General features: G+C 37.3%; 4 protein-coding genes and 1 long non-coding RNA gene across 14 annotated transcripts in view; 1 reads left to right on the forward strand and 4 right to left on the reverse strand.

The window, feature by feature from the left end:
* The first annotated feature begins 194 nt into the window (after window positions 1-194).
* LOC114146364 (uncharacterized) lies at window positions 195-23874 on the forward strand. The gene is made up of 2 exons (XR_003595888.1): window positions 195-383; window positions 23729-23874. It is a non-coding gene; the product is annotated as an uncharacterized LOC114146364 (long non-coding RNA).
* Window positions 1728-4093, reverse strand: LOC114146315 (oocyte zinc finger protein XlCOF22-like). The gene is made up of 2 exons (XM_028020277.1): window positions 3843-4093; window positions 1728-3266 (listed from the first exon to the last, which is right to left on the reverse strand). The coding sequence occupies exons 1-2, from the start codon at window positions 4039-4041 to the stop codon at window positions 2323-2325; spliced, it is 1143 nt and encodes a 380-aa protein (XP_027876078.1). The 5' UTR covers window positions 4042-4093; the 3' UTR covers window positions 1728-2322.
* LOC114146308 (zinc finger protein 32-like) lies at window positions 5569-8676 on the reverse strand. The gene is made up of 2 exons (XM_028020268.1): window positions 8450-8676; window positions 5569-6924 (listed from the first exon to the last, which is right to left on the reverse strand). The coding sequence occupies exons 1-2, from the start codon at window positions 8646-8648 to the stop codon at window positions 5891-5893; spliced, it is 1233 nt and encodes a 410-aa protein (XP_027876069.1). The 5' UTR covers window positions 8649-8676; the 3' UTR covers window positions 5569-5890.
* LOC114146251 (zinc finger protein 260-like) overlaps window positions 10564-25909 on the reverse strand; it is a 39564-nt gene continuing 24218 nt past the window's right edge. For 5 of the 10 annotated variants that reach the window (XM_028020162.1, XM_028020166.1, XM_028020172.1 and 2 more), the window contains 3 exons: window positions 23654-24409; window positions 15174-15845; window positions 10564-11478 (listed from right to left, as the gene is read on the reverse strand). In XM_028020162.1, the coding sequence (XP_027875963.1) occupies window positions 10958-11478; window positions 15174-15845; window positions 23654-24409 (1949 nt within the window). In that variant the 3' untranslated portion in view covers window positions 10564-10957. Of the gene's footprint in view, window positions 12151-15173; window positions 15846-23653; window positions 24410-25909 lie in introns of all 10 variants that reach the window. The other 5 variants (XM_028020168.1, XM_028020164.1, XM_028020169.1 and 2 more) reach the window with 5 other exon arrangements.
* The window catches only part of LOC114146276 (zinc finger protein OZF-like), a 40309-nt gene continuing 28895 nt past the window's right edge, over window positions 14496-25909 (reverse strand). Inside the window, exon 4 of the mRNA XM_028020219.1 lies at window positions 14496-15152. Within this exon, the coding sequence (XP_027876020.1) occupies window positions 15089-15152 (64 nt within the window). The 3' untranslated portion in view covers window positions 14496-15088. The remainder of the gene's footprint in view (window positions 15153-25909) is intronic.

Raw genomic sequence — 25909 nt, forward strand, 5'->3', positions numbered from 1 at the left:
ACTGCCTATCATTCTTTAATACCTGAGAGTACTTGCAAAACTAAAATGGTGTAAAAAAAAAAAAGTATATTTTAACAATTCAAACAACAGATATACCCATGTGGTCTCTAAATAATCAATTTCAAATAACATCTTTCCACAAGTTTGGCTTCAATCAATCAATGAAATTTTATTTATTTATTTCAGCAGCAAGACATGTCAAGGCAAGGCCCCCCCGATCTCTATCAGTTTTCATGTGAATCCTCAAATTATCCCTTCGATAGAAGCTTTTATAACAAGACCGGCATGAAAAAGGCTTCTCAGCTGTATGAGTTTTCTTGTGCTCATTTAAACTATTGTACTATTTTGTGAGAAACCTTTTCTGCAAAATTCACATGAAAAAGGTCTCTCACCAGTGTGAGTTTTGTAATGGTTTTTCAATTTACACAGTTGTGTGTAACATCTTCCACAAACATCACATTTGAAAGATCTTTTCTTTGTACTGGTACCAGACTGACTGTCTGACACAGAGGAGCTGCTTCCTTCCTGATCTTTGCTCTCAACCAGTGGAGAGTTATGAAGGGAAAACTGCTCTGTTCTTCTCTCTTCTTCATTCATATCATCTTCCTGAAGAGTAGAAGTCTCAGTCAAAGCAGCAAACTGCTTCTGGACAAGCTGCTCAAGTAATTACTTTCTCCTGCTGTGTTGATTTTTCTTCATCCCACCATTTTTTCATCAGTTTTTGTTTAATAATACACTTTCCCTCATATTTACTTGTTTTAACTGTAAAACTAATAAGAGTTTTGAATTGCCATTTTATCTGCCCTCTCATTTCCTTCTACGCCAATATATGCTGGAACCCACAAATATAACTATCAAACCCATATTTTGTATTCTGAATAATGTATAAAATATTTCTAATAAAATGTCCATCCTACTATCTGATTGATTATATTTTAAACTTAATGCAGAGCTTGAATCTGAACAAATTATTGTTTTTAATGGTTTTATGTCTTCTCCCCATTGAAAAGCTAATAATATTGCCAACATTTTTAGTTTTTCTATTTTTATACTGAATTCTGGTACTAGAAAAGCTATTCCTATTTTTCTTGTTATTTTTGATGCATCTGTATAGATTTGAATATATTGATAATTCTTTAAATATAATTGTACTGAATAATTATCTATGATGAAAGATTTATCTTGTTTCTATTCCATTATTGACATGTCTACTATTGCTTCTGGTAGAATCCAGGGAGGTATAATTGATATTGGGGTTTGACTACCATAATTTCTAAATTATTCATTTGAAATTATTTTTTCTTTTCAATTATCCACCCAAAACTCCTCATTTCTTTCTTTTCTTTTTCCCACCATGGATTTCAAATTTCCCAAGTTGGATGATCAAAGTTATTGCCTTGTAACTTGAACCAATAGTTTATTTCTAGTTTTGGCTTCTTAAATCTAACTGAATTTCTCCTTATATTGCTGCTGTTGATGTGGTTTTAAATGCTCTAGTACATAATCTTAAAGCCTGATATTGAATAATTTGCCTAATTTAACCAGATGTGTTTTAGCTGAAATACAACTTTGTATTATACATAAGTCTTTCTTCCTAGACAAAAAGTAGTCTGTACCATTTTTAAAAAAATACACAAATCATTAAGTAAAAAAAAAAAAAACACATCACAAAGCAGATAAATGATTATTCCAATAGGCAAAATATCTATATATGAAATTGCTACAGGTTGTATTTGTCAGAGCTTTTATTAAGTTGTTACATCCAAGTCTCACATAAATTTAGACATGAAATTCTTCAGCAAAGCATGAATATTTGTGTGTTTCTCATGACAAACATTTGACTTGCAGATGTCCATCCTGGAAATCTGAGGAGGGTTCTGAAAGGTCCTCATTGGCTAATTTGCAAAAGTCAGCCAGTAGCATGTCAAATAGCGTAGACCTTCAATATTTCCACTTCCAAGCCAGTTGAAATCACTTTGAATATTCTAAATATTCTTTAGAAAATTTAACAAAATTTGCTAAAAAATCCTTAAATGGGCAAAATGCAGGTCTAAATGGGCAACCATTAGACCTTCAAAAATAGGTGAAGGTCTAATGTTTGGAAAAGTGAAACAATCCAAGACAGGGTTTAATATTTATTACAGTGAATCTGTGTGAGTTAATGACTAATTGTCACTTTTGTGTTATGTGAAAATTCAGTTTACCAGCATGAAAGAACACTTTCTTCTCCATATTTCATGAAAAATCCATCTCATTCATGTGGGTTCTAATGAGAATAATTAAGTGACCAATTTCAAAGGCAACTTTTTCACAGGTTTGGCTTCAAAGCAGCCCTTGACCTGTATGGGTTTTCATGTGAATGATCAAATTATCCCTTCGATTGAAGCTTTTTTCACAAGACTGGCATGAAAAAAGCTTCTCACCTGTATGACTTGTCTTGTGACGATTTAAATGACTAATTCGTGAGAAACTCTTTCCGCATGACTGACATGAGAAAGGCTTCTCACCTGTATGAGTGCTTTTGTGGACCTTTAAATTACCTATTCGAGAGAAACTCTTTCCACATGACTGACATGAAAAAGGTTTCTCTCCTGTATGAGTTTTCTTGTGACTTTTTAAAATATAACTTAGAGAGAAACTTTTTCCGCATGTTTCACATGAAAAAGGTCTCTCACCAGTGTGGGTTCTGTAATGGTTTCTCAATTTACACAGTTGTGTGTAACATCTCCCACACATTTCACATTTGAAAGATCTTTTCTTTGTACTGGTACCAGACTGACTCTCTGACACAGAGGAGCTGCTTCCTTCCTGATCTTTGCTCTCAACCACTGGAGAGATATGAAGGGAAAGCTGCTCTGTTCTCTCTTCTTCACTCATATCATCTTCCTGAAGAGTAGAAGTCTCAATGAAAGCAACAAATTGATTCTGGACAAGCTGCTCCCTCTCCTGATTGCTGCAGAGGTTCTTCTGGTCCTGTCCAGTTAGTAAATGTTCTGGTGGCTGCTGTTCACGTTTAAGTGCTGAAGAATCTAGTTCCTCTTTTTTTACATTTGTTAGTGGATAATCCAATTCCTCATGTTTGAGCAGTGCAGGATCTGGTTCCTCCTCTTCTTCTTTAATCCATTTTGTTTCTGGTTCCATCTGTACCTCTTCAGTCCACTGATGTTCTTCTTCTTTCTGATCCTGACTGGACCCCTTTGCCAGGCTCCAGATTTGTTGGATGGCAGAAGCTTCTTCCTCATTGGAGACACTTGGCTGTTGGAGGTCTGTGGGAACAAGGGATGACATCATTAATATAATTTAATTGATAACTATCTCATGGACTTTTTATCTCTTTTGCAACAGACAGCTTGCTCTGTGAACATTGCTATGTTTCCAAAATGGCAAAAAATACATATTAAAAAGTATTAATATTCAATTTAACAGTCTTGAGGATTTTGCACGTTTGCTTCAGCTGGATTGAGACAAGATTACAGTTTTGCTCTGCTAGATCAGGGCTGTGCAACCTGCAGCTCTGTGAATTACGTACGAGCTTATAAATGAAGAATTTACACACTATATTCCAGAATTTACAGCACTGATAATACTTGGAAATATATATTTAGTCACAGGGCTTGAATGATCTCCATCTGGTTTTCAGAGACTCATAAACACATTTTCTGTTTGTGCTGCAACATTTTGTCCTGAGCTACAAAACTATCAGCCTCTGTAGCATCAGAGCTAGCAGCTAAAACAGTTTCTGTTCAGCCCCGTTTAGCAGCAGCTGGAGCTGCAGCAACTATCGCCGCTGACGGATCTCTGCTGTCTTCAGTGAAAACATCAGCACCTTTATCCAGACCTACCAGAACTTTGTCTCTGCAGCTCCGAACCGACTCTGTGTAGCTTAATTTCTGGTTTCCAGTTGATCCCCATCATCCTGCGCTGAGCATCGAGCTCTTCCTCGTAGCAAATGATGGTTTTTTCAACCTCGGTGAAGATTTCTTGAGCAGCAGCAGTTAGTCTCTCTCTGATAAAATCTCTGAGATGCTGAGCTGAAGACATGGTTGCTGAAATATTAGCAGGAATGGGACAATGCAGCAGCTTTCTAGCTTAGGCCATGCACAATTCTTCTTTTTCTATGGTCTTTACTGGCAATTTACAGACTTTGTGTACTAGCGCCATCAACTGGACGGATGTGTAACTATATTATATACATGCACACATATACATAGTAAATTCTCTCAGCTAATTTTGTATCTTAAATATTTAATAAATGCTTGATTTATGTATTGTGATTGATGATTTCCTAATTAGCCATAATTTTTGAAATGCCTCTTATCCTTTCCATTTCTTTTCTTTCTCTTATAAATTACTTAAAATGAACCTAAACATGTTTTATTCCTTCTATGTCCACACAATAAGAACAATCACCTGATGGATGTTTTCCTATAATTTTTAAATCACTATTTAAACTAGTATGCCTAATCCTCAACTTGTTTATCCATATTTTCTCTTTCTTATTCATTATACTACTACTTTTTACAGCTCCCTCTTTTGTCTATATCTTTCCTGCCATGTATTATTTCATCTTCAATAATCATTTTTAATTTTTGTTCTGCTGAATGAGACTTTGCATTCAATTGCACTTACCTTACCTGCTTCTTTAGCCAACCTATATACATTTTCATAACAGATACCTATCTTAGCATGCTTCACCTCCACCACTCATTGCAATGCAAAAATAATTGCAAACATCTCTGCTGAAAAACATGATAAATTATCTGCTGTCCTTTTTATAATAACTTTTTGCTTAGGAATGTATGCTGCTATCCCTGTTTTATCAGTCTCTTCTTTTGATGCATCTCTACATATTTGCGTCGTTTTTCCATACATTACTAAGAACGGAATATTAAATATTTAGCTTTTACTACTTTTAATCTTGCAAACTGTATTCAGACTGTTGCATGAATAATTCACTAGTGTGGAATAAAATAATTATTTCCAGTGTGCTTACTTTTATTAGAAGTTTATTTAATATTTATCTTACAATGTTTAATCAGTTTATTATGTCTCACTCAGTCTTACAGAGTCATTGTTTCTCTTTTTAGCCTTCACACTTTGCCTCAGTGGGTCAGAAGCTTAGCAACAGGCGATAAGTAAATAGTTGTCATACCTTGCGGAGGGACAAGACCAGACCGACGGCGGAGCGATTATTATTAGACACAGAATATTCTGTCTGAAACACATTTTTAACTGAAAGTTGCATTTTTCTCTCTGTGTGTATTAATCTGATTAGCTCCTTGGGAATGTTGGTGATGACACTCTGTCTGTGGGAGAAGGACAGTATACAGTATATATAGAGAGGTGATTCCTTTGTCTAGTTAGATCTCTTCGGAGTTCTCCATCTGCGCAGATGTAAAATAAAGCTGTGTTTTGTTCTTTCTCTTTAACAAGGTTTGGACTTTGTTAATTTTTCTCGCTCCACACTAGCAGTAAGTATTGTGACAACAACTGCGCAGTATAAACATTTTTTATTTTTTGACATAGGGCCCAAAAGTCTGGCAGCGCCCCTAGGAACAGGGATGAAACTAAAACCTGCAGGACATTTAATGTTGAGCAACTGGGTTGGAGAGTTCTGGACTAGGCAATTCCAGCTCCACCATTCTTATGTACTTGTTATATATTTGTTTCATGTGGAAATTCAGTTTACCATAATGAAAGACATTTTTCACCCCATATTTCATGTGGAAAAACACATCTGACCCATTTGGGTTCTCCTGAGTTTATCTAAATGATCAATTTCAGGGAAAACCTTTCCACAAGTTTGGCTTCAAAACAGCCTTTGACCTGTAAGAGTTTTCATTTGAATCCTCAAATTATTCCTTCGAGAGAAGCTTTTTCCACAGGATTGTCATGATGGAAAAGGTCTCTCACCTGTATGAATTTTCTTGTGGGCATTTAAACTACTAACTCGATAGAAACTTTTTCCACATAATTCGCATGAAAAAGGTCTCTCACCTGTATGAATGTTCTTGTGGTCATTTAAACTACCATTTTCTGAGAAGCGTTTTCTGCAAAATTCGCATGAAAAAGGCTTCTCACCTATATGAGTTTTCTTGTGGGCAATTAAATGACCAATTTGAGAAAAACACTTTCCGCATGATTTGCATGAAAAAGGCCTCTCACCTGTATGAATTCTCTTGTGGACTCTCAAATCACCAATTCGTTTGAAAGTTTTTCTGCATGATTCGCATGGAAAAGGTCTCTCACCTGTATGAATTTTATTGTGGACTTTTAAATCACTAAGTTGTGAGAAACTCTTTCCACATGTTTCACATAGAAAAAGTCTCTCACCAGTGTGGGTTCTGTAATGGTTTTTCAAGTACCACTGTCGTGTGTAACATCTCCCACAAATGTCACATTTGAAAGATCTTTTCTTTGTACTGGTACCAGACTGACTCTCTGACACAGAGGAGCTGCTTCCTTCCTGATCTTTGCTCTCAACCAGTGGAGAGATATGAAGGGAAAGCAGCTCTGTTCTTCGCTCTTCTTCATTCATATCATCTTCCTGCAGAGTAGAAGTCTCAATCAAAGCAGCAAACTGCTTCTGGACAAGCTGCTCTCCCTCCTGATTGCTGCTGAGGTTCTTCTGGTCCTGTCCAGTTAGTAAATGTTCTGGTGGCTGCTGTTCATGTTGAAACACTGAAGAATCTAGCTCCTCTTTTTTTACATTTGTTAGTGGATATTCTATTTGCTCATGTTTGAGCAGTGCAGGTTCTGGTTCCTCCTCTTCTTTAATCAATTTTGGTTCTGGTTCCATCTGTACCTCTTCAGTCCACTGATGTTCTGCTTCTTTCTGATCCTGACTGGACCTACTTGCCAGGCTACAGACTTGTTGGATGGCAGAAGCTTCTTCCTCATTGGAGACACTTGGCTGTTGGAGGTCTGTGGGAACAAAGGATGACATCATTAATATAATTTAATTGATAACTATCTCATGGATCAGCCTGGATTTTCCTGGAGATTCTGGTCTGTAGGCATCATATAGTTCATATAAAATTGGTTTGTCGAGTTTAACGGAAAAGCAGTTAAAGTGTCCTCCACACTAATTTGAAGCCATAGCAAAAATATTCAAAATGTTGTAATCCACAAATACACTTTCATACAGATTTTTAAAATTAGTTTTTACAATTAAATGTTTAATTTCAGGGCATTCATACAGAGAAGAACTCATCCTACCATAGGACAATATGTTTTAATTTTAATTGTAACCTCACTTTTTAAAATTGATCAGACTGTGTAGAAACTTAAATCAGTAAAACATGGCATTCTGGCTCTCTGGATTATAAATGTGATGAGACACAGAGTGGCTTGTTTCTCTAAGCCATTCTTCAATAGAAGAAAGAGAAGAGAACATTTTCTTTAATAAGGAAGATGTCTTGATGTTCAAAAGAAAGTGGATCCAAGAAAATGTAGAAAAAACTTGCCTAGAATGAAAACCTATTCATTATTGCTGAGATTGTAAATTTAGATTAGTAAATGGAAGTGTGAGGGATGAGGCTTGATGAGTTTCTCTCAACACCACACACTGAGGAGGATGTGCTGCTAAAAAGCATAACTACAACAAAAGAATGATTTTAAATGTACACTATAGGTTTTTCGCATTCCACATTTATTGCTGGAGATATTTGACTTTTTATATGTGTTTTGTTATGACTTGTTGAATACAGAGCAAAATTTGATTTAGTCACACATTCAGCAAAGTGAAATAAAAATGATTTTAATACTTTACTGTTAAAAACTGACTTTTTTCCATTTTGCAACAGACAGCTTGCTCTGTGAACATTGCCATATTTCCAAAATGGCAAAAAATACACATTAAAATGTATTAATATTCAATTTAACAGTCTTGAGTATTTTGCACTTTTAGCTTCTGCTGGTTTGAGACAAGATTACAGTTTTGCTCTGCTAGATCTGGGCTGCGCAACCTGCAGCTCTGTGACTCACTTAATATAAGAAACAATGAAATATTGCACGTTTTTTGTTTCATACGTTTGTTCTGTGTCCATATGAAAAAAATCAACAGCTCATCCTGCATCTCCCCTTCTCCTTCCTAATAACCTCCATTTTAGTATTCAGACCTGGAGATGTACTTATTTTATAGGATTTATAAAATCACATATGAACTCACAAATGAAGTATTTACACCTTATATTCCAGATTTGTAGCACTTATAACAATTGGAATAATGTATATAGTGAAGGAGCTCGACTCATAAACACATTTTCTGTTTGTGCTGCAACATTTTGTCCTGAGCTCCAAAACTATCAGCCTCTGTAGCATCAGAGCTAGCAGCTAAAACAGTTTCTGTTCAGCCCCGTTTAGCAGCAGCTGGAGCTGCAGCAACTATCGCCGCTGACGGATCTCTGCTGTCTTCAGTGAAAACATCAGCACCTTTATCCAGACCTACCAGAACTTTGTCTCTGCAGCTCCGAACCGACTCTGTGTAGCTTAATTTCTGGTTTCCAGTTGATCCCCATCATCCTGCGCTGAGCATCGAGCTCTTCCTCGTAGCAAATGATGGTTTTTTCAACCTCGGTGAAGATTTCTTGAGCAGCAGCAGTTAGTCTCTCTCTGATAAAATCTCTGAGATGCTGAGCTGAAGACATGGTTGCTGAAATATTAGCTGGAATGGGACAATGCAGCAGTTTTCTAGCTTAGCTTATGCTAGCTTCTTCTTCTTTTCTATCATGGCGGATCGGAAGCAACTTTAATCTATACCGCCACCTACTGTACATGAGTGTGTAGCAACATTACATCCATTAAATTCTGTTTTTTACATTTTGTATTCTGAAGAAAAATAAATAAAGCTTTCATTAATCTGTAAATATCCACTATGTTTCCTTCATTTCCCAACATTCCTTTAAGACTCCATTCCTGTCCTTCTAACCATTCTTCTCAATCTCTCCCTGTCAGGCTCATATGTTTTACAATTCATCAATGCATGTTATGTATTTTATTCTCTCTAAATCCATTATTATTTTTCCTCTCTATTAGACATGAAATGTCATTTAGATTAGTATGACCGAGTCTTAATCTTATCATTATTTATTCCCGTCTGTTTCTCTCAATAATATTTTTTAATTAATACTGACTTTTGTATTTTACAAAAACTTCTTCCTTTATCTTCATTTCATCTTTTTTGCCATATTTCTATGTTTTTACTCTTAACAAAAGAGAGAGATTTCCCTCCCTTTTTTCCAAAAGGAATTGTAAATGTTATTGCCCTAAAAAGCCCTTTTTGTTCATTTTTCTGCCTTTTACACCTCCGTGTCCTGATACCCAGCAGAACCAAACATCAGTGCCACCCCTAAATAAACTGTGCTGAATTTCTAATATTAAGTCTTTTCAATTATTTCCTTCTACCTGAATAATTTCTATTACTGCTTTGGAATCCATGCATACCACCTCCCTATCTGGTCGAACCTCCTCAACCTACTGAAGGTTTGGTATAACTGCCACCATTTCCACTGTAAAAACAGAAAATTGGTCTGATAATTGTTTGGAAATATATATTTTAAAATCTGGTATATATATTCTTATTCCCACACATCCTTTTATATTTTTAGAACCATCTGAATATACTTTAATGTAATCAGAATGTGAGTTTCTTAAACATGTACCTGTCTTTACCCCTACTTCGTTTGAATTCCAATCATCTTTCATTTTATGAAGTCTCATGTCTATATTTACATCAGGAAATAGCCAAGGAGGAACAACACTAATCAAATTAAACTGCAGTATTTGCTTGTTCTCTAATCCGTACATTTTAGCCCATTTATCTACAATCCATCTGAATCCATTAATCCTGAATTTTGAATGTTCCCAACAGTTTTGTAAAATTGTTGAAGTTACATTTTCTTCTACTTTAAGATTTTTAGATTTTTAGTCAGCAGCAGTCCTAACTCCCCAGACAGCCAACTTCTCCCTATTCCTGAAAAGGTGAGCAGCACTCTTCATTGACATGCTAGGCTAGTTAACGTCATCCACGGGAGGAATTTTGTTTTCTCTGTTCTTTTTACAATTGCAAACTGTATGCAGACTGCTGCATATATAATTCACTAGCAGTAAATATTGTGATGGTGCCAGTATTGGACCAAAGAAAGCAAGGCAGTTGCAAGCATTTACAGTTACGCTTTAAATGGGTCAGACAGACTGAAGAAATAGAGACAGCTACTGCGCAGGGGGCAGTCAATTTTATTTTTTGTCTTGGGGCCCAAAGTTCTTGGCAGCGCCGTTAGGAACAGGGATGAATCTAAAACCTGCAAGACATTAAATAATGAGAAATTGGGTTGGAGACCTCTGCAGTAAACAATTCCAACTCCGTCACTCTTATGTACTTGAGAGTATTTGAGACTAAAATGGTGTGTAACTGTCTATTTTAACAATTCAAACACAAAATATACCATAATATGCATTAATATATTTAGTGGCAATCATCTTGGCACAACTACAGAAACTAATATCAAATGTTTTCCTCCACATCCTGGAAATCTGAGGAGGGTTCTGAAAGGTCCTCATTGGCTAATTTGCAAAAGTCAGCCAGTAGCATGTCAAGTAGCGTAGACCTTCAATATTTCCACTTCCAAGCCAGTTGAAATCACTTTGAATATTCTAAATATTCTTTAGAAAATTTAACAAAATTTGCTAAAAAATCCTTAAATGGGCAACCAAAAATAGGTGAAGGTCTAATGTTTGAAAAGTGAAACAATCCAAGACAGGGTTTAATATTTATTACAGTGAATCTGTGTGAGTTAATGACTAATTTGTGTATTTGTGTTATGTGAAAATTCAGTTTACCAGCATGAAAGAACACTTTCTTCTCCATATTTCATGAAAAACCCATCTCATTCATGTGGGTTCTAATGAGAATAATTAAGTGACCAATTTCAAAGGCAACTTTTTCTCAGGTTTGGCTTCAAAGCAGCCCTTGACCTGTATGGGTTTTCATGTGAATGACCAAATGATCCCTTCGATTGAAGCTTTTTTCACAAGACTGGCATGAAAAAAGCTTCTCACCTGTATGAATTTTCTTGTGACGATTTAAATGACTAATTCGTGAGAAACTCTTTCTGCAAGACTGGCATGAAAAAGGCTTCTCACCTGTATGAATTTTCTTGTGACGACTTAAAATGCTCATTTGACAGAAACTCTTTCCACATGACTGACATGAAAAAGGTTTCTCTCCTGTATGAGTTCTTTTGTGGTCATTTAAATAGTTAATTAGAGAGAAACTCTTTCCGCATGATTCACATGAAAAAGGCTTCTCACCTGTATGAATTTTCTTGTGACGACTTAAAATGCTCATTTGACAGAAACTCTTTCCACATGACTGACATGAAAAAGGTTTCTCTCCTGTATGAATTCTTTTGTGGTCCTTTAAATTACCTATTCGAGAGAAACTCTTTCCACATGACTGGCATGAAAAAGGTTTCTCTCCTGTATGAGTTCTTTTGTGGTCATTTAAATAGTTAATTAGAGAGAAACTTTTTCCGCATGTTTCACATGAAAAAGGTCTCTCACCAGTGTGGGTTCTGTAATGGTTTTTCAATTTACACAGTTGTCTGTAACATCTCCCACAAATGTCACATTTGAAAGATCTTTTCTTTGTACTGGTACCAGACTGACTCTCTGACAGAGAGGAGCTGCTTCCTTCCTGATCTTTGCTCTCAACCACTGGAGAGATATGAAGGGAAAACTGCTCTGTTCTTCTCTCTTCTTCATTCATATCATCTTCCTGAAGAGTAGAAGTCTCAATCAAAGCAACAAACTGCTTCTGGACAAGCTGCTCTCTCTCCTGATTGCTGCTGAGGTTCTTCTGGTCCTGTCCAGTTAGTAAATGTTCTGGTGGCTGCTGTTCATGTTGAAACACTGAAGAATCTAGCTCCTCTTTTTTTACATTTGTTAGTGGATATTCTATTTGCTCATGTTTGAGCAGTGCAGGTTCTGGTTCCTCCTCTTCTTTAATCAATTTTGGTTCTGGTTCCATCTGTACCTCTTCAGTCCACTGATGTTCTTCTTTCTGGTCCTGACTGGACCCCGTTGACAGGCTCCAGATTTGTTGGATGGCAAAAGCTTCCTCCTCATTGGAGACACTTGGCTGTTGGAGGTCTGTGGGAACAAAGGATGACATCATTAATATAATTTAATTGATAACTATCTCATGGATCAGCCTGGTTTCTCCTGGAGATTCTGGTCTGTAGGCATCATACGGTTAATCTAAAATTAGTTTGTCGAGTTTAACGGAAAAGCAGTTAAAGTGTCCTCCACACTAATTTGAAGCCATAGCAAAAATATTCAAAATGTTGTAATCCACAAATACACTTTCATACAGATTTTTAAAATTAGTTTTTACAATTAAATGTTTAATTTCAGGGCATTCATACAGAGAAGAACTCATCCTACCATAGGACAATATGTTTTAATTTTAATTGTAACCTCACTTTTTAAAATTGATCAGACTGTGTAGAAACTTAAATCAGTAAAACATGGCATTCTGGCTCTCTGGATTATAAATGTGATGAGACACAGAGTGGCTTGTTTCTCTAAGCCATTCTTCAATAGAAGAAAGAGAAGAGAACATTTTCTTTAATAAGGAAGATGTCTTGATGTTCAAAAGAAAGTGGATCCAAGAAAATGTAGAAAAAACTTGCCTAGAATGAAAACCTATTCATTATTGCTGAGATTGTAAATTTAGATTAGTAAATGGAAGTGTGAGGGATGAGGCTTGATGAGTTTCTCTCAACACCACACACTGAGGAGGATGTGCTGCTAAAAAGCATAACTACAACAAAAGAATGATTTTAAATGTACACTATAGGTTTTTCGCATTCCACATTTATTGCTGGAGATATTTAACTTTTTATATGTGTTTTGTTATGACTTGTTGAATACAGAGCAAAATTTGATTTAGTCACACATTCAGCAAAGTGAAATAAAAATGATTTTAATACTTTACTGTTAAAAACTGACTTTTTTCCATTTTGCAACAGACAGCTTGCTCTGTGAACATTGCCATATTTCCAAAATGGCAAAAAATACACATTAAAATGTATTAATATTCAATTTAACAGTCTTGAGTATTTTGCACTTTTAGCTTCTGCTGGTTTGAGACAAGATTACAGTTTTGCTCTGCTAGATCTGGGCTGCGCAACCTGCAGCTCTGTGACTCACTTAATATAAGAAACAATGAAATATTGCACGTTTTTTGTTTCATACGTTTGTTCTGTGTCCATATGAAAAAAATCAACAGCTCATCCTGCATCTCCCCTTCTCCTTCCTAATAACCTCCATTTTAGTATTCAGACCTGGAGATGTACTTATTTTACAGGATTTATAAAATCACATATGAACTCACAAATGAAGTATTTACACCTTATATTCCAGATTTGTAGCACTTATAACAATTGGAATAATGTATATAGTGAAGGAGCTCGACTCATAAACACATTTTCTGTTTGTGCTGCAACATTTTGTCCTGAGCTCCAAAACTATCAGCCTCTGTAGCATCAGAGCTAGCAGCTAAAACAGTTTCTGTTCAGCCCCGTTTAGCAGCAGCTGGAGCTGCAGCAACTATCGCCGCTGACGGATCTCTGCTGTCTTCAGTGAAAACATCAGCACCTTTATCCAGACCTACCAGAACTTTGTCTCTGCAGCTCCGAACCGACTCTGTGTAGCTTAATTTCTGGTTTCCAGTTGATCCCCATCATCCTGCGCTGAGCATCGAGCTCTTCCTCGTAGCAAATGATGGTTTTTTCAACCTCGGTGAAGATTTCTTGAGCAGCAGCAGTTAGTCTCTCTCTGATAAAATCTCTGAGATGCTGAGCTGAAGACATGGTTGCTGAAATATTAGCTGGAATGGGACAATGCAGCAGTTTTCTAGCTTAGCGTATGCTAGCTTCTTCTTCTTTTCTATCATGGCGGATCGGAAGCAACTTTAAGCTATACCGCCACCTACTGTACATGAGTGTGTAGCAACATTACATGCATTAAATTTAGTTTTTTTTTTAAAATGTTGTATTTTGAAGAAGAATAAATAAAGCTTTACTTAATCTGTAAATGTCCACTATGTTTCCTTTATTTACCAATATTCCTTTAAGACTCCATTCCTGTCCTCCTAACGCCATTCTTCTCAATCTCTCCCTTTCTCCTCAACCTACTACAAGTTTAGTATAACTGCCACAATTTCCGCTGTATAAACAGATAATTGGTCTAATTGTTTGGAAATATATATTTTAAAATCTGGTATATATATTCCCACACATCCTTTAATGTTCTTAGAACCGTCTGAATATATTTTAAGGTAATCACAATGCGAGTTTCTTAAATATGTCTATCTTTACCCCTACATAGTCATGTATAGGAGACGCGTGAAACGCGTCAAGCATCTGCATTCACAGTGAAAGTAGATGAACTACAGTGTGTGGATAGGCGATAAACGGGGGGGGGGGGGGTACTCCATATCAATTAATGTCTTTATTTCCAGACAAAAAGTAGTCCAAACCATTTATCAAAAAATAACAAAATAAAATACACAAATCATCAAGTAGGTAAAAATTACACATCCGCCACAAATCAGTAATCCTAAAATATATAAAAAAGCTAAAAGCATCACTAATATCACTCTACTTTGCAGTTGTCAGAGCTCCTAAGTTGTTAGAGACATACAAGTGGCACATACATTTATAAATGATTTTTTATGTCTATATAGAGATATCTATATATAACTATATCTATATAGAAATGTATGTCTGTGTATACATGTTCTAAAATAATAGTTTTTTAAAAATCCATTAATGGGCAACCAAAAATAGGTGAGGGTCTAACGTATATTGCAAAGTGAAAACAATCCAAGACATTGTTTAATATTTATTACAGTGAATCTGTGTGAGTTAAATGCCTAATTGTCACTTTTGTGTTATGTGAAAATTCAGTTCACAGTAATAAAAGAACACTTTCCCCACCATATTTTATGTGGAAAACACATTTCACCCATGTGGGTTCTAAAGAGAATAAGTAATATATTTCAAATTTTTTCACAAGTTTGGCTTCAACGCAGTCCCCGGCCTGTATGAGTTTTCATGTGACTGTTCAAATTATCCCTTCGATTGAATGGCATGAAAAAGTTCTCTCACCTGTATGAGTTGTCTTGTGACATTTTAAAATATAACTTAGAGAAAAACTTTTTCCGCATATTTCACATGAAAAAGGTCTCTCACCAGTGTGGGTTTTGTAATGGTTTTTCAATTTATACTGTCGTGTGTAACATCTCCCACAAATGTCACATTTGAAAGATCTTTTCTTTGTACAGGTATCAGACTGACTCTCTGACACAGAGGAGCTGCTTCCTTCCTGATCTTTGCTCTCAGTCACTGGAGAGATATGAAGTGAAAGCTGCTCTGTTCTTCTCTCTTCTTCATTCATATCATCTTCCTGAAGAGTAGAAGTCTCAATCAAAGCAGCAAACTGCTTCTGCACAAGCTGCTCTCCCTCCTGACTGCTGCAGAGGTTCTTCTGGTCCTGTCCAGTTGGTAAATGTTCTGGTTGCTGCTGTTCATGTTGAAGCACTGAAGACTCTAGTTCCTCTTTTCTTACATATGTTAGTGGATATTCTATTTCCTCATGTTTGAGCAGTGCAGGTTCTGGTTCCTCCTCTTCTTTTTTAATCCATTTTGGTTCTGGTTCCATATGTTCCTCTTCAGTCCACTGATGTTGTTTCTGGTCATAACTGGATCTACTTGCCAGGCTCCAGACTCGTTTAATGGCAGAAGCTTCTTCCTCATTGGAGACACTAGGCTGTTGGAGGTCTGTGGGAACAAAGGATGACATCATTAATATAATTTAATTGATGACTATCTCATGGATCAGCCTGGTTTTTCCTGGAGATTCCGGTCTGTAGGCATCATCTAGTTAATAACAAATAAGTTTGTAGAGTTATTTACCTTTTGTAAAAAGCAGGTAAAGTGTCCACCACACTAAATTACAGCTGTGGCAAAAATGCTCTAAAGATATTAATCCAGAAGTACAGTTTCATACAGATATTATTTTTACAATTAGATGTTTAATTTTAGGGCATTCATACAGTAAAGAACTCATCTTACCTTAAGACAATAGATTTTTAATTTTACGTGTAACCTCACTTTTTAAAGTTGATCAGACTGTGTAAAAACTTAAGTCAGTAAAATATGGCATTCTGTTTCTCTGGCTTATAAATGTGATGAGTAAACCTATAACGTAAACCACTGCTCCGACTGTGCATCTAGATTAGTAACTGGAAGTGTGAGAGATGAGGTTGGATGAGTTTCTCTCAACAACACACTCTGAGGGAGATGGTGGTGCAGGACAAAACATCTCCAGGTCTCCCTGGTCTGGTCCCAATGCTGCACCTTACACCCCTCTATGAAGTGTGGACTCAGTCAAACAGCACACAAGGGTTTCAGTCTGTAGATTTCAAGCGTGCAAACATTTGAGAATTGGGACAGTTCGCTCCTGTGTGTTCTAACTTCGCCATCCAAAATGGTGGGACTAGTCACTGTTTAGGTATTTGTGCTCCTAAAAAGTACAACTACAACCAAAAATTGACTTTATATGTACATTATAGGTATTTTTTGCTGGAGATATTTGATTGTTTAAATGTGTTTTGTTATAACTTCAATCAATCAATTTTATTTATAAATCACCCTTCACACTAAAAGCAGCGTACAGATCAATAAAAAACAAACACCCTGAAAATGCAAAGGCTAAGCAAAAATGAGTCAATTCAGGAAATACAATTAAAAAGATGGGTCTTGAGCCCTGTCTTAAAGACAACAACGTTTTCTGGAGCCCTCAAGTTCTCTGGCAGACCGTTCCACAAACGAGGACCAAACACTGGAAAGAAGTTTCACCCTCAGAGTGTGTTCTGACTCTGGGAACAGTTAATAGTTCGGTGCCAGAGGACCTCAGGGTCTGCAGGAGTTCGTAAGGTAATAGCAGCTCTGCAAGATAAGATGGTGAAAGACCATTAAGAGATTTAAAAAAACAGTAAACGAATCTTAAAATCAATCTTGAGACATACTAGGAGCCAATGCAACGATTTTAAAACAGATGTGATGTGAGTCTGTCTTCTGGTCTTGGTTAGCATTCGGGCAGCAGAGCTTTTATTCATGCCAAACCCTCTGTCGCTTTGGGTCTTCTGCTTGGGTCTTGCCCCATGCTGAAGCCAGTGTGTTTGACTGGATTCCCCCGCTGGACACAAGTTGTCAATGGCCGACGGTGAACCAATGGTTGGAGGATCACTGACCATATTGTGAACCACAGGCGCAGGGGTGGAACTCTTGGGTTGTTTGTCAACCTCTACAGGTATGGTGTCAGTCAGCTGTGCAGTGGTCACCGTCTGAGTCTGGTCAATCACCACGGTGTCCATGAAGTTCTCCGCGTCCTGTGTCCTACGTAGCATTAATATTTTACGCTCCAGTTCCATAACCTTCTCAAAAAGTGAGAAACAGCCTGGCATCTTGCTGGAGAAGTTTCAAAAGCCATTGGAAGAGACTTGATCACAGATGACTGCCACTTCTCGTTGGGTTTACTCTCAGCTGACGTGGCACATAGTCCAGTTTTCCAGACGGCTTCTAGTACAAAATAATTTGTTTGTTAGTATTTGCTTCCAAAGCTGACCGTACAGTCCTCTTTCAGCTCATAATCACCTGTTCGCCCCAAATTCTTAAAGGTTTACGCAGCTTTGTGTACTGCCACCATGTTGAATACAGAGCAAAATTTGATTTAATCACATGTTCAGCAAAGTGAAAAACAATTATTTCAATTCTTTACTGTTAAAAACTGACCTTTTTCTCTCTTTTGCAACAGATACAGCTTGCTCTGTGAACATTGCCATATTTCCAAGATGGCAAAAAATACACATTAAAATGCATCAATATACAATTTAAAAGTCTTGAGGATTTTGCATTTTTAGCATCAGCTGGTCTGAGAAGGGATTACAGCTTTGCTCTGCGAGATCAGGGCTGTGCAACCTCTGCAGCTCCAGACATGCAATTGGCGCTGTGGCTCAATTATTATAAGAAACAATGAAATATTGCACGTTTTTTGTTTCATACGTTTGTTCTGTGCTCCTATGAAAAACAACACAGCTCATCCTTCCTCCCTTCTCTCTTTCCTAATAACCTTCACCGCAGTAATCAGACCTGGAGCTGTGTGGACGGACATCATGCAATTATTTATTTTAGCATTTACAAAATTACGTATGAGCTTATAAATGAAGAATTTACACACTATATTCCAGAATTTACAGCACTGATCATACTTGGAAAAATATATATTTAGTCACGGGGCTTGAATGATCTCCATCTGGTTTTCAGAGACTCATAAACACATTTTCTGTTTGTGCTGCAACATTTTGTCCTGAGCTCCAAAACTATCAGCCTCTGTAGCATCAGAGCTAGCAGCTAAAACAGTTTCTGTTCAGCCCCGTTTAGCAGCAGCTGGAGCTGCAGCAACTATCGCCGCTGACGGATCTCTGCTGTCTTCAGTGAAAACATCAGCACCTTTATCCAGACCTACCAGAACTTTGTCTCTGCAGCTCCGAACCGACTCTGTGTAGCTTAATTTCTGGTTTCCAGTTGATCCCCATCATCCTGCGCTGAGCATCGAGCTCTTCCTCGTAGCAAATGATGGTTTTTTCAACCTCGGTGAAGATTTCTTGAGCAGCAGCAGTTAGTCTCTCTCTGATAAAATCTCTGAGATGCTGAGCTGAAGACATGGTTGCTGAAATATTAGCAGGAATGGGACAATGCAGCAGTTTTCTAGCTTAGCGTATGCTAGCTTCTTCTTTTTCTATCATGGCGAATCGCAAGCAACTTTAAGCTATACCGCCACCTACTGTACATGAGTGTGTAGCAACATTACATGCATTAAATTCTGTTTATTTTTTTAATGTTGTATTCTGAAGAAAAATAAATAATGCTTTCCTTAATCTGTAAATATCCACTATGTTTCCTTCATTTCCCAACATTCCTGTAAAGACTCCATTCCTGTCCTTCTAACCATTCTTCTCAATCTCTCCCTTTGTAAAATGTTTTACAATTCATCAATGCATGTTATATATTTTCTTTCTCTCCTCATCCTTCACTTTTATCATTATTTTTCCTCTCTATTAGACATAAAATGTCATTTAGATTGGTATGACCGAGTCTTAATCTCATCATTATTATTTATTCCCTTCTGCTTCTCTCAGTAATATTTTTAATTATTACTGACTTTTGTACTTTATATAAACTCCTTCCTCCCTTATCTTCATTCCATCTTTTTTTTTGCCATATTTCTATTCTTTTACTCTTAATAACTGATTTCCCTCCCTCTTTTCCAAAAGGAATTGTAATCGTTATTGGCCCCAATAAATCCCTTTTTGCTAATTTGTCTGCCTTTTCATCACCTTTTACACCTTCGTGTCCTGGTACCCAACAGAACCAAGCATCAGTGCCAGCGCTAAATAAACTGTGCTGAATTTCTAATACTAAATCTTTTCTATTACAAACCCAAAGAGCACATCTTGATTTGTCCTAATAAATCAAGATAATTGCTATCATCTACTTTACATTCTGGCTTGAATCTAAACCTAGAAACCACTTACATAAAATAAATATTACTTGATTTAAGGCAGTTTGAGACTCCTGTTGTCAGGACTCTGAGTTTAGGGCTGGGATTTTACTTGTTTCTTTTATCATTTCAGTCCCTTGTAGTGTTTCCAGTTATGTTTATGCCTGCTTTATTTTTTAGTGAGAGTCTACTTCTGCCCTTCCTTAGTGCTTCTAGTCAATCTAGTTTGAGTATTCAGTTTTTTTCAGTTCAGTCTTGTTTCTGTCAATTCCTTCATAGTTTCTCCTTGTGTGATACTCACTGGTTTTATTTTCAGTTGTTGCAAAGTTTGTTATGTATTTTATGTTGTTCATAATGTATTCATAGATTTTCATGTTATTCATATTTACACTGCTCAAAAAAATAAAGGGAACACTCAAATAACTCATCCCAGATCTGAATGAAAGAAATATTCTCATTGAATACTTTGTTCTGTACAAAGTTGAATGTGCTGACAACAAAATCACACAAAAATCATCAATGGAAATCAAATTTATTAACCAATGGAGGCCTGGATTTGGAGCCACATACAAAATTAAAGTGAAATAACACGCTGATCCAACTTTAATGTAATGTCCTTAAAACAAGTCAAAATGAGGCTCAGTATTGTGTGTGGCCTCCACGTGCCTGTATGACCTCCCTACAACGCCTGGGCATGCTCCTGATGAGGTGGCGGATCTCCTCCCAGACCTGGACTAAAGCATCCGCCAACTCCTGGACAGTCTGTGGTGCAACGTGACGTTGGTGGATGGAGCGAGACATGATGTCCCAGATGTGCTCAATCGGATTCAGGTCTGGGGAACGGGCTGGCCAGTCCATAGCTTCAATGCCTTCATCTTGCAGGAACTGCTGACACACTCCAGCCACATGAGGTCTAGCATTGTCCTGCATTAGGAGGAACCCAGGGCCAACCGCACCAGCATATGGTCTCACAAGGGGTCTGAGGATCTCATCTCGGTACCTAATGGCAGTCAGGCTACCTCTGGTGAGCACATGGAGGGCTGTGCGGCCCTCCAAAGAAATGCCACCCCACACCATTACTGACCCACTGCCAAACCGGTCATGCTGAAGGATGTTGCAGGCAGCAGACCGCTCTCCACGGCGTCTCCAGACTCTGTCACGTCTGTCACATGTGCTCAGTGTGAACCTGCTTTCATCTGTGAAGAGCACAAGGCGCCAGTGGCAAATTTGCCAATCCTGGTGTTCTCTGGCAAATGCCAAGCGTCCTGCACAGTGTTGGGCTGTGAGCACAACCCCCATCTGTGGACGTCGGGTCCTCATACCATCCTCATGGAGTCGGTTTCTAACCGTTTGTGCAGACACATGCACATTTGTGGCCTGCTGGAGGTCATTTTGCAGGGCTCTGGCAGTGCTCCTCCTGTTCCTTCTTGCACAAAGGCGGAGGTAGCGGTCCTGCTGCTGGGTTGTTGCCCTCCTACGGCCTCCTCCACGTCTCCTGGTGTACTGGCCTGTCTCCTGGTAGCGCCTCCAGCCTCTGGACACTACACTGACAGACACAGCAAACCTTCTTGCCACAGCTCGCATTGATGTGCCATCCTGGATGAGCTGCACTACCTGAGCCACTTGTGTGGGTTGTGGAGTCCGTCTCATGCTACCACGAGTGTGAAAGCACCACCAACATTCAAAACTGACCAAAACATCAGCCAGACAGCATAGGTACTGAAAAGTGGTCTGTGGTCCCAACTGCAGAACCACTCCTTTATTGAGTCTATGTGATCTTATTGTTTTAAATGATCACTGAGGGGCCTCACACTGTTTGTTTCCTACTGTGTTTTTGTCTGCTTCTCATTTATTCTATTTTTGTTAGACCAGAGTTTCTACAAAGTCTTGAGAAGTTTAGGAAAGTATAAAATATCTCGTCGTTTTCTAGGTCTGGGTTAGTATGGAAAAATGTTTGGGTGTCCAGATTTTATTCCCCATTTAGTTTTCTACAACGTTACAGCCCGAGTTTGCCTCTCAACCACTTTAAATAAGACTTTTAAGCTGGACCTGGAGTTTGGTGTAATTGCTGTACAAAACTTTGATACTGCTATTTTCACATTTCTACAAATAGAAGTAAGCATATCACAGAATCTGTATTTACTAAAATCAAGCAAATGGAAGACGACTTCAGAGTGATGTTTCATGAAAATCTAACTTCTATAAAAACAGTTAAAGGCACCTTCCTTGTACTTTGACTATAATAGCTCAAAAGCTTCATAAAAATGCAGAAGTATAAAAAGAACTATGACATTGTGGAGTGGAAAGGATATAGGAGCCGTTTGTGTAAAATGCATGTCAAAGTGTGATGCGTGGAATAAACTAGCTCAACATAAAAAAAAAAACTCCTTTATTGAGTGTGTCTTGCTAATAGCCAATAATTTCCACCTGTTGTCTATTCCATCTGCACAACAGCAGGTGAAATTGATTGTCAATCAGTGTTGCTTGCTAAGTGGACAGTTTGATTTCACAGAAGTTTGATTTACTTGGAGTTATATTGTGTTGTTTAAGTGTTCCCTTTATTTTTTTGAGCAGTGTATTTTCCAATTTCTGATAACGTTTGATCTGAAAAACTTTTTTAGCAATGTTCGGTTTGCCTTACTCCACTCCATTGAGTTAATTCTTTGAACTCTTTTCTTTTCCTTTTACCAAAGCCTTTAAATTTTTTATGTCTATACTATAATTTTTATGATGCATTTCACTTTCTTCTGTAACAATACAGGAAATTTAACTCGGAATATCTGTCCCAGCATCCCAGTCCTGGGGGATTCTGGGCGTCTGACTCAGAAATGAAAACTTAAAATATTAGAACATTTAATTGTGAAAAAACCTTACTGAGACAGAAATTCCAAGAATGATTTTAAATTATTTACCTGGATGCCAGCTTCCACTGAACACATATAGATTGCTCCACTGACACTGATAAAACTTTAAAAAATTATGTAGCTTTATGTTATTAAAGATAAAGTTTAATTAGTAATACTTTTAGAACAAATTTATGTCAGATCATGATTTCTTGGTTAAGTCAAGTTGTCATAACAAAGACATTTTGAATAATGTCAACTTTGTATTAAAAGTGTCATGATTTAACAAATGACACTTTATGACAACAGTCATAAATATTCATGAAGACTTACTCATGTTCATGAGTTCAGGTGTTATGTCATATTTATGACTGTGTCATCACAGTCGTATTCACAACCGGTCAAATAAAGAGTTAACATTACTTTTACTGCTTTTAATCTTGCTTCAGATAAAGTACTACACTGTTGCATGTATAATTCACTAACAGTAAACATTGTGATGGTGCCAGTATTGAACCAAAGAAATCAAGGAAATTGCAAGGATTTACAGTTACTCTTTAAATGGTGAGACAGGCTCAAAAAATAGTGACAACTGCACAGGGGGCAACCAATTTTATTTTTTTGTTATGGGGCCCAAAATTCTTGACAGCGCCCAAGGAACAGGGATGAATCTAAAACCTGCAGGACATTAAATAATAAAGAATTGGGTTGGAGAGTTCTGGACTTTGCAATTCCAACTCCATCATTCTTACATACTTGTTATATATTTGTTTCATGTGCAAATTCAGTTTACCATAATGAAAGACATTTTTCATCCCATATTTCATGCGAAAACCACATCTCACCCATGTGGGTTCTCCTGAGTTTATCTAAATGATCAATTTCACAGAAAACTTTTCCACAAGTTTGGCTTCAAAACGGCCTTTGACTTGTATGAGTTTTCATGTGACAAATTAAATACTTATTTTGTGAGAAACTTTTTCCGCATGACTGGCATGAAAAAGGCCGTTCACCTAAATGACTTTTCTTATGACGATTTAAACTTCTAGTTTGACAGAATGTTTCCCCACATGTTTCACATGAAAAAGGCCTCCCATTTGTACGAGATTTCTTGTGGTAATTTAATTGACTCATTTTAGAAAACCTTTTCCCACATGATTCACATGAAAAAGGCTCCTCACCTGTATAAATACTCCTGTGGCGATATAAATTGTGAATGAGAGAGAAGGTTTTTCCGCAAAACTGACATGAAAAAGGCTTCTCACCTGTATGAATTTTCTTGTGGATTTTTAAATCACAAATTTGTGAGAAACCTTTTCCGCATGTTTCACATGAAATATTCTCACCAGTGTGGGTTCTGTAATGTTTTTTCAACATCCACTGTCGTGTGTAACATATTCCACAAACATCACATTTAAAAGATCTGTTCTTTGTACTGGTACCAGACTGACTCTCTGACTCAGATGAGCTGCTTCCTTCCTGATTTTTGCTCTCAATCACTGGAGAGATATGAAGGGAAAGCTGCTCTGTTCTCTCTTCTTCACTTGTATCATCTTCCTGAAGAGTGGAAGTCTGAATCAAAGCAGCAAACTGTTTCTGGACAAGCTGCTCTCCCTCCTGACTGCTGCAGAGGTTCTTCTGGTCCTGTCCAGTTGGTAAACGTTCTGGTGGCTGCTGTTCATGTTGAAGCACGGAAGAATCTAGCTCCTCTTTTCTTACGTATTTTAGTGGATATTCTATTTCCTCATGATTGAGCAGTGCAGGTTCTGGTTCCTTCCCTTCTTCTTTAATCCATTTTGGTTCTGATTCCATCTGTACCTCTTCAGTCCACTGATGTTCTGCTTCTTTCTGATCCTGACTGGACCTACTTGCCAGGCTACTGACTTGTTGGATGGCAGAAGCTTCTTCCTCATTGGAGACACTAGGCTGTTGGAGGTCTGTGGGAACAAAGGATGACATCATTAATATAATTTAATTGATAACTATCTCATGGATCAGCCTGTTTTTTCCTGGAGATTCTAGTCTGTAGGCATTCTACTGTTCATCTACAATTAGTTTATAGAATTTAACTAAAAATCAGGTAAAGTCTTCCTCACTAAATTTGAGCTGTGGGCGAAATGTTAAGATTTCAACTACATTCAGATTTTAACCCAGAAGTACAGTTTCATACAGATTTTACATTTCTTTCACAATTAAACGTTTATTCTTTCGGTCTTTATACAGTGACGAACTCGACCTACATTAGACATGTGTTTAATCTCACATCATTTCCATAAACAAGGTAAATGTGTTATTAAAAATGACATGGATCCAAGAAAAGATAGAAAAAACTGGCCTAAAATTAAAACCCATTCATTATTGCTCAAACTGCGCACATAGGGAAACAACTGAATTTATGAGAGTTAAGGCTGGATGAGTTTATCTCAACACCACACACTGAGGAGGATGGTGGAGCAGGTCAACACATCTCCAGGTCTCTCTGTAAGAGAACTGCAGCCAAGAGGAACATCCTGGAGGCATCAGGTCTCCATAGCAACCATCAGACACTGCATTCATGAAAACTGAATATTTGGGAGAAATGCCACAAAGAATCCTTTCCTGTCATCACTGTTGGAGACACCTGATCCATTTAACTTAAACATGTCCCACAGAACAAATTTGGAGTGACAGAGATATTTCAGAAATGTAGATGTGAAGAAAACCATTTGCATGTTTCTACTTGGACAGTTTACCAGTCTCCTTATATAACTGGTCTGGACCCCTGAAGTGAAGTGAGAACACTACATTTATGTTTTTACCAGTCCTTTAGACTGATTTTATTTTTTACATTTAACAATAAATTAAAATGAAGATGATGCACTTTTAGCTTCAGCTGAATAGAGATCACGGGCAGAAATCCCAGGAGGCTCGGGGGGATCTGGACCCCCGTCAATCTTAGAAAAGTCTAGAATTGTGCCTCCCTAAAAAGTTTTTATTTCACTTCATTTATTTATTTCAAACATCATAGAAATATAAGATCACATGCATGAACAAGGAATGCAAAAGTAGGCCTGTCATGATAAATCTAGCTGAACTATTGTCTCAGAAATTATTGCAACAAACAATAATATTGTTTGAAGACCATTTTAAACTGTAATAACTGTAATGCAAGCACATTCTGCCAAAAATAAATACACTTTATGTGCAAAAGAACACTTAACACTGAAACTGGTAAACAAAATAAACAAAACAACCAAAGGCAAAAATAAAATGGACTCTCAGTCGCCATTACAAAATGCACTTCAATAAAAAGTAAACACAACATAAAACCAAAATGGAAATAAAAACTACATTCAACCAAAAAAGTACAGATTATGAAGTCTGTATACTATATCAAATTAAAAATTTTTGGTTCCCTCTCCGGTCAACGATTCAGTCCAATGTGTAGGAGGAGCAAC

The sequence above is a fragment of the Xiphophorus couchianus genome, chromosome 6 (assembly GCF_001444195.1).
Source record: "Xiphophorus couchianus chromosome 6, X_couchianus-1.0, whole genome shotgun sequence".
In the NCBI taxonomy this organism is placed as follows: Eukaryota; Metazoa; Chordata; class Actinopteri; order Cyprinodontiformes; family Poeciliidae; genus Xiphophorus; species Xiphophorus couchianus.

Bases quoted from the DNA above. Each gene is read 5' to 3' on its own strand.
- LOC114146315 (XM_028020277.1), bottom strand. From the start codon at position 4,041: ATGTCTTCAGCTCAGCATCTCAGAGATTTTATCAGAGAGAGACTAACT. The intron at 3,267-3,842 runs GTAGGTCTGGAT...TTGTTCCCACAG, and splicing joins GCTGCAGAGACAAAGTTCTG to ACCTCCAACAGCCAAGTGTC.
- LOC114146308 (XM_028020268.1), bottom strand. From the start codon at position 8,648: ATGTCTTCAGCTCAGCATCTCAGAGATTTTATCAGAGAGAGACTAACT. The intron at 6,925-8,449 runs GTAGGTCTGGAT...TTGTTCCCACAG, and splicing joins GCTGCAGAGACAAAGTTCTG to ACCTCCAACAGCCAAGTGTC.